Genomic DNA, 6423 nt, shown 5'->3' with positions numbered 1-6423 from the left:
AGTGGGGGGAAGAGTGGGGGGGGGAAGAGTGGGGGGGGAAGAGTGGGTGGGGGAAGAGTGGGTGGGGGAAGAGTGGGTGGGGGAAGAGTGGGGGGGGGGAAGAGTGGGGGGGGGAAGAGTGGGGGGGGGAAGAGTGGGGGGGGGGAAGAGTGGGGGGGGGGAAGAGTGGGGGGGAGGGAAGTGGGGGGGAGGGAAGAGTGGGGGGGAGGGAAGAGTGGGGGGGAGGGAAGAGTGGGGGGGAGGGAAGAGTGGGGGGGGAGGGGGGGAAGAGTGGGGGGGAGGAGGGGGAAGAGTGGGGGGGAGGGGGGGGAAGAGTGGGGGGGAGGGGGGGGAAGAGTGGGGGGGGAAAGAGTGGGGGGGGAAGAGTGGGGGGGGGAAGAGTGGGGGGGGGAAGAGTGGGGGGGGGAAGAGTGGGGGGGGGAAGAGGGAAAGAGTGGGGGGGGAAGAGGGAAAGAGTGGGGGGGGAGGGGGGGGAAAGAGTGGGGGGGGAGGTGGGGAAAGAGTGGGGGGGAGGTGGGGAAAGAGTGGGGGGGGAGGTGGGGAAAGAGTGGGGGGGGAGGGAGGGGAAAGAGTGGGGGGGGAGGGAGGGGAAAGAGTGGGGGGGAGGGGGGGAAAGAGTGGGGGGGGAGGGGGGGAAAGAGTGGGGGGAGGGGGGGAAAGAGTGGGGGGGGAGAGGGGGAAAGAGTGGGGGGGAGGGGGGGGGAAGAGTGGGGGGGAGGGGGGGGAAGAGTGGGGGGGGAGGGGGGGAAAGAGTGGGGGGGGAGGGGGGGGAGAAGAGTGGGGGGGGGAAGAGTGGGGGGGGAAGAGTGGGGGGGGGAAGAGTGGGGGGGGGAAGAGTGGGGGGGGGAAGAGTGGGGGGGGAAGAGTGGGGGGGGAAGAGTGGGGGGGGGAAGAGTGGGGGGGGGAAGAGTGGGGGGGGGAAGAGTGGGGGGGGAGGGGGGGAAGAGTTGGGGGGGAGGGGGGGGAGGGGGGGGAAGAGTGGGGGGGGGGGGGGGGGAAGAGTGGGGGGGGAGGGGGGGGAAGAGTGGGGGGGGAGGGGGGGAGAGTGGGGGGGAAGGGGGGGAGAGTGGGGGGAGAGTGGGGGGAGAGGGGGGGGAGGGGGGGGGAGAGGGGGGGGAGAGGGGGAGGGGGGGGGGAGGGGGGGGGAGGGGGGGGAGAGTGGGGGGGGAGGGGGGGAAAGAGTGGGGGGGGAGGGGAGGGGAGGGGAGGGAGGGGAGGGGTAGAGTGGGGGGGGAAGAGGGGGGGGGAAGAGTGGGGGGGAGGGCGGGGAAGAGGGGGGGGAAGAGGGGGGGAGGGGTGGGGAGGGGGGGTAGAGGGGGGGAGGGGGGGGGAAGAGGGGGGGGGAAGAGTGGTGGGGGAGGGGGGGGAAGAGTGGGGGGGGAGGGGGGGGAAGAGTGGGGGGGGAGGGGGGGGAAGAGTGGGGAGGGAAGAGGGGGGGAGGGGTGGGGAGGGGGGGAGGGGGGGGGAGGGGGGGGAAGAGGGGGGGGGAGGGGGGGGGGGAGGGGGGGGAAGAGTGGGGGGGGAGGGGGGGAGAGTGGGGGGGGGAGGGGGGGGAGAGTGGGGGGGGGAGGGGGGGAGAGTGGGGGGGGGAGGGGGGGGAAAGAGTGGGGGGGGAGGGGAGGGGAGGGGAAGAGTGGGGGGGGAGGGGAGGGGTAGAGTGGGGGGGGGAAGAGGGGGGGGAAGAGGGGGGGAAGAGTGGGGGGGAAGAGTGGGGGGGAAGAGTGGGGGGGGAAGAGTGGGGGGGGAAGAGTGGGGGGGAAGAGTGGGGGGGAGGGGGGGGAAGAGTGGGGGGGAGGGGGGGGGAAGAGTGGGGGGGGAAGAGTGGGGGGGGGAAGAGTGGGGGGGGGAAGAGTGGGGGGGGGGGAGAGTGGGGGGGGGAAGAGTGGGGGGGGGAGAGTGGGGGGGGAAGAGTGGGGGGGGGAGGGCGGGGAAGAGTGGGGGGGGGGAGGGCGGGGAAGAGGGGGGGGGAAGAGGGGTGGGAGGGGGGGAAAGAGTGGGGGGGGAGGGGGGGGAGAAGAGTGGGGGGGGGAAGAGTGGGGGGGGGGGAAGAGTGGGGGGGGGGGAAGAGTGGGGGGGGGGAAGAGTGGGGGGGGAAGAGTGGGGGGGGGGAAGAGTGGGGGGGGGGAAGAGTGGGGGGGGGGGACGAGTGGGGGGGGGACGAGTGGGGGGGACGAGTGGGGGGGGGACGAGTGGGGGGGGACGAGTGGGGGGGGGACGAGTGGGGGGGGGACGAGTGGGGGGGGGACGAGTGGGGGGGGACGAGTGGGGGGGGGACGAGTGGGGGGGGGAGGGGGGGGAAGAGTGGGGGGGGAGGGGGGGGAAGAGTGGGGGGGGAGGGGGGAGAGGTGGGGGGGGGGAGGGGGGGGGGAGAGTGGGGGGGAAGGGGGGGAGAGTGGGGGGAGAGTGGGGGGAGAGTGGGGGGAGAGTGGGGGGAGAGGGGGGGGAGAGGGGGGGAGGGGGGGAGAGTGGGGGGGGGAGGGGGGGGAGAGTGGGGGGGAGGGGGGGAAAGAGTGGGGGGGGAGGGGAGGGGAGGGGAAGAGTGGGGAGGGAGGGGAGGGGTAGAGTGGGGGGGGGGAAGGGGGGGAAGAGTGGGGGGGAAGAGTGGGGGGGGAAGAGTGGGGGGGGAAGAGTGGGGGGGAAGAGTGGGGGGGAGGGGGGGGAAGAGTGGGGGGGAGGGGGGGGAAGAGTGGGGGGGGGGAAGAGTGAAGGGGGAGGGGGGGAAGAGTGGGGGGGGAGGGCGGGGAAGAGGGGGGGGGAAGAGGGGGGGAGGGTGGGGAGGGGGGGGGTAGAGGGGGGGGGAGGGGGGGGAAGAGGGGGGGGGAAGAGTGGGGGGGAGGGGGGGGAAGAGTGGGGGGGAGGGGGGAAGAGTGGGGGGGGAAGAGGGGGGGGAGGGGTGGGGAGGGGGGGTAGAGGGGGGGGGGAAGGGGGGGGAGGGGGGGGATGAGTGGGGGGGGAGGGGGGGGAAGAGTGGGGGGGGAGGGGGGGGAGAGTGGGGGGGGAGGGGGGGAAAGAGTGGGGGGGAGGGGAGGGGAGGGGAAGAGTGGGGAGGGAGGGGAGGGGTAGAGTGGGGGGGGGAAGAGGGGGGGGAAGAGTGGGGGGGGAAGAGGGGGGGAAGAGTGGGGGGGGAAGAGTGGGGGGGAAGAGTGGGGGGGAAGAGTGGGGGGGAAGAGTGGGGGGGAAGAGTGGGGGGGAAGAGTGGGGGGGAAGAGTGGGGGGGAGGGGGGGAAGAGTGGGGGGGAGGGGGGGGAAGAGGGGGGGGGAAGAGGGGGGGGAGAGTGGGGGGGGAGGGGGGGGAAGAGTGGGGGGGGGAGGGCGGGGAAGAGGGGGGGGAAGAGGGGGGGGGAAGAGGGGGGGAAGAGGGGGGGGGAAGAGGGGGGGGAGGGGTGGCGAGGGGTGGCGAGGGGTGGCGAGGGGTGGCGAGGGGTGGCGAGGGGGGGGTAGGGGGGGAGGGGGGGGGAAGAGGGGGGGAGGGGGGGAAGAGGGGGGGGAAGAGGGGGGGGAAGAGGGGGGGGAAGAGGGGGGGGGAAGAGGGGGGGGAAGAGGGGGGGGAAGGGGGGGGGAGGGGTGGCGAGGGGGGGGTAGAGGGGGGGGAGGGGGGGGAAGAGGGGGGGGAAGAGTGGGGGGGGAGGGGGGGGAAGAGTGGGGGGGGGAGGGCGGGGAAGTGGGGGGGGGAGGGCGGGGAAGAGGGGGGGGAAGAGGGGGGGGAAGAGGGGGGGGAAGAGGGGGGGGGAGGGGTGGCGAGGGGGGGGTAGGGGGGGGAGGGGGGGGAAGAGGGGGGGAGGGGGGGAAGAGGGGGGGGAAGAGGGGGGGGAAGAGGGGGGGAAGAGGGGGGGAAGAGGGGGGGAAGAGGGGGGGGGGGAAGGGGGGGGAGGGGGGAAGAGGGGGGGGAAGAGGGGGGGGGAAGAGGGGGGGGGGAAGAGGGGGGGAAGAGGGGGGGAAGGGGGGGGGAAGAGGGGGGGGGGAGGGGTGGCGAGGGGGGGGGTAGAGGGGGGGGAGGGGGGGAGGAGGGGGGGGAAGAGGGGGGGAAGAGAGGGGGGGGAAGAGAGGGGGGGAAGAGTGGGGGGGAAGAGTGGGGGGAAGAGAGGGGGGGGAAGAGTGGGGGGAAGAGAGGGGGGGGAAGAGAGGGGGGGAAGAGTGGGGGGGGAAGAGTGGGGGGGGGAAGAGTGGGGGGGGGAAGAGTGGGGGGGGGAAGAGTGGGGGGGGAAGAGTGGGGGGGGAAGAGTGGGGGGGAAGAGTGGGGGGGAAGAGTGGGGGGAGGGGGGGAGGAGGGGGGGGAAGAGTGGGGGGGAGGGGGGGGGAAGAGTGGGGGGGAGGGGGGGGGAAGAGTGGGGGGGAGGGGGGGGAAGAGTGGGGGGGAGGGGGGGAAGAGTGGGGGGGGGAAGAGTGGGGGGGGGAGAAGAGTGGGGGGGGGGAAGAGTGGGGGAGGGGGAGGGGGTGGGAAGAGTGGGGGGAGGGGAGGGGGTGGGAAGAGTGGGGGGGGAGGGGGGGGGGAGGGGAGGGGGAGAGTGGGGGGGGGAAGAGAGGGGGGGGAAGAGAGGGGGGGAAGAGAGGGGGGGGAAGAGTGGGGGGGGGAAGAGTGGGGGGGGAAGAGTGGGGGGGGAAGAGTGGGGGGGAGGGGGGGGGGAAGAGTGGGGGGGAGGGGGGGGGAAGAGTGGGGGGGAGGGGGGGGGGAAGAGTGGGGGGGAGGGGGGGGAAGAGTGGGGGGGAGGGGGGGGAAGAGTGGGGGGGAGGGGGGGGAAGAGTGGGGGGGGAGGGGGGGAAGAGTGGGGGGGAGGGGGGGAGGGGGGGAAGAGTGGGGGGGAGGGGGGGGAGGGGGGGGAAAGAGTGGGGGGGGAAGAGTGGGGGGGGAGGGGGGGAAGAGTGGGGGGGGAGGGGGGGGGAAGAGTGGGGGGGGAGGGGGGGGGAAGAGTGGGGGGGGAGAGTGGGGGGGGAGAGTGGGGGGGGAGAGTGGGGGGGTGGGGGGGGAGAGTGGGGGGGTGGGGGGGGGAGAGTGGGGGGGAGGGGGGGAAGAGTGGGAGGGGGGGGAAGAGTGGGGGGGGAGGGGGGAAGAGTGGGGGGGGAGGGGGGAAGAGTGGGGGGGGGAGGGGGGAAGAGTGGGGGGGGGAGGGGGGGGAAGAGTGGGGGTGGGGGGGGAAGAGTGGGGGTGGGGGGGGGAAGAGTGGGGGTGGGGGGGGGAAGAGTGGGGGTGGGGGGGGGGAAGAGTGGGGGTGGGGGGGAAGAGTGGGGGTGGGGGGGAAGAGTGGGGGTGGGGGGGGGGGAAGAGTGGGGGTGGGGGGGGGGAAGAGTGGGGGTGGGGGGGGAAGAGTGGGGGTGGGGGTGAGAAGAGTGGGGGGGGGAGAAGAGGGGGGGTGGGGGGGAGAAGAGGGGGGGTGGGGGGGGTGGGGGGGGAGAAGAGGGGGGGTGGGGGGGGTGGGGGGGGAGAAGAGGGGGGGTGGGGGGGGTGGGGGGGAGAAGAGGGGGGGTGGGGGGGTGGAGAAGAGGGGGGTGGGGGGGGTGGGGGGGAAGAGGGGGGGTGGGGGGGTGGTGGGGGGGTGGGGGGGGTGGGGGGGGGAAGAGGGGGGGTGGGGGGGTGGGGGGGGGGGAAGAGGGGGGGTGGGGGGGGGGAAGAGGGGGGGTGGGGGGGGCAAGAGGATGGGAGACGGGAGGCGGGCCATGGGCAGCTGGGGTGGGTGTAACGGGGAGTGTGTGGGAAGAGGAAGGCTGGCTGTAGGTGGGCAGGTACAGGTGTGGTACAGAGGTTCAGGCAAGAGGTCGGACGAATGGAGGTCTGCTCCAAGTCGCTTTAAATGACTGACGGCCGTTTCTATTTTTCTTTCAAATCTGTCTCTTTCCCCACGTTCCACTCACAGTAAATAAATGCTATGGAGCGCAGCAAAACAATCCTGGTTAGCCAGAAGGTGCCCGGCTGCACCTGCACGGCGCTTTCCTGCTTCTGGCGGCCAGTCTCCTTGGCCTGGCTGAGAGGATGATCCCCCAGGCCGCCGCTTGTCTGCGCTGGGCCCACACGCCGGCTTCGCAGCTCCGCCGCCGCCATCTTCACTGACACTGCGCCTGCGCGCTGCCGGCCCCCTCTGCAGAAATTTTGCACAGCAGCAAAACTTCCTGAAAGTTTGATCTGAGCCCCGCGTCTGGTCTTTGGTGTTTTCCGTGCGCTCTCTCGCACATGTTAAAGATTAATCCAGTTGTTCTCACGTCGTTATTTTTGTAGCAACATCTGAAATTGCGCAGAAAATTGTCAGAGGAATTTAAAAGCGGGCCGGATTTTGAACATGATAAATTCACACAAAATTCTGACCAAACTGGTTGTTATAACGTATTGTATTAAAATTGATGGCTCTTTCAAATCACACTGGTCGGAAGTCAGAATCATTCACTTTGATTGAAAACGTGGTAAATTTCGATGCGTCTGTTTAAAAACGTCGA

The 6423-nt window shown here is 73.1% G+C and overlaps 1 protein-coding gene across 1 annotated transcript in view; it reads right to left on the bottom strand.

Annotated features, from left to right (window-relative positions):
- The window catches only part of lmf1 (lipase maturation factor 1), a 584074-nt gene extending 578040 nt beyond the window's left edge, over positions 1-6034 (bottom strand). Inside the window, exon 1 of the mRNA XM_048551891.2 lies at positions 5848-6034. Within this exon, the coding sequence (XP_048407848.2) occupies positions 5848-6034 (187 nt within the window). The remainder of the gene's footprint in view (positions 1-5847) is intronic.
- Between the last annotated feature and the right edge of the window lie 389 nt (positions 6035-6423).

Source organism: Stegostoma tigrinum, chromosome 23, assembly GCF_030684315.1.
Source record: "Stegostoma tigrinum isolate sSteTig4 chromosome 23, sSteTig4.hap1, whole genome shotgun sequence".
Taxonomy (NCBI): domain Eukaryota; kingdom Metazoa; phylum Chordata; class Chondrichthyes; order Orectolobiformes; family Stegostomatidae; genus Stegostoma; species Stegostoma tigrinum.
Note: the sequence above shows the minus strand (reverse complement) of the source record. Positions and strands in the feature narration are given on the sequence as shown.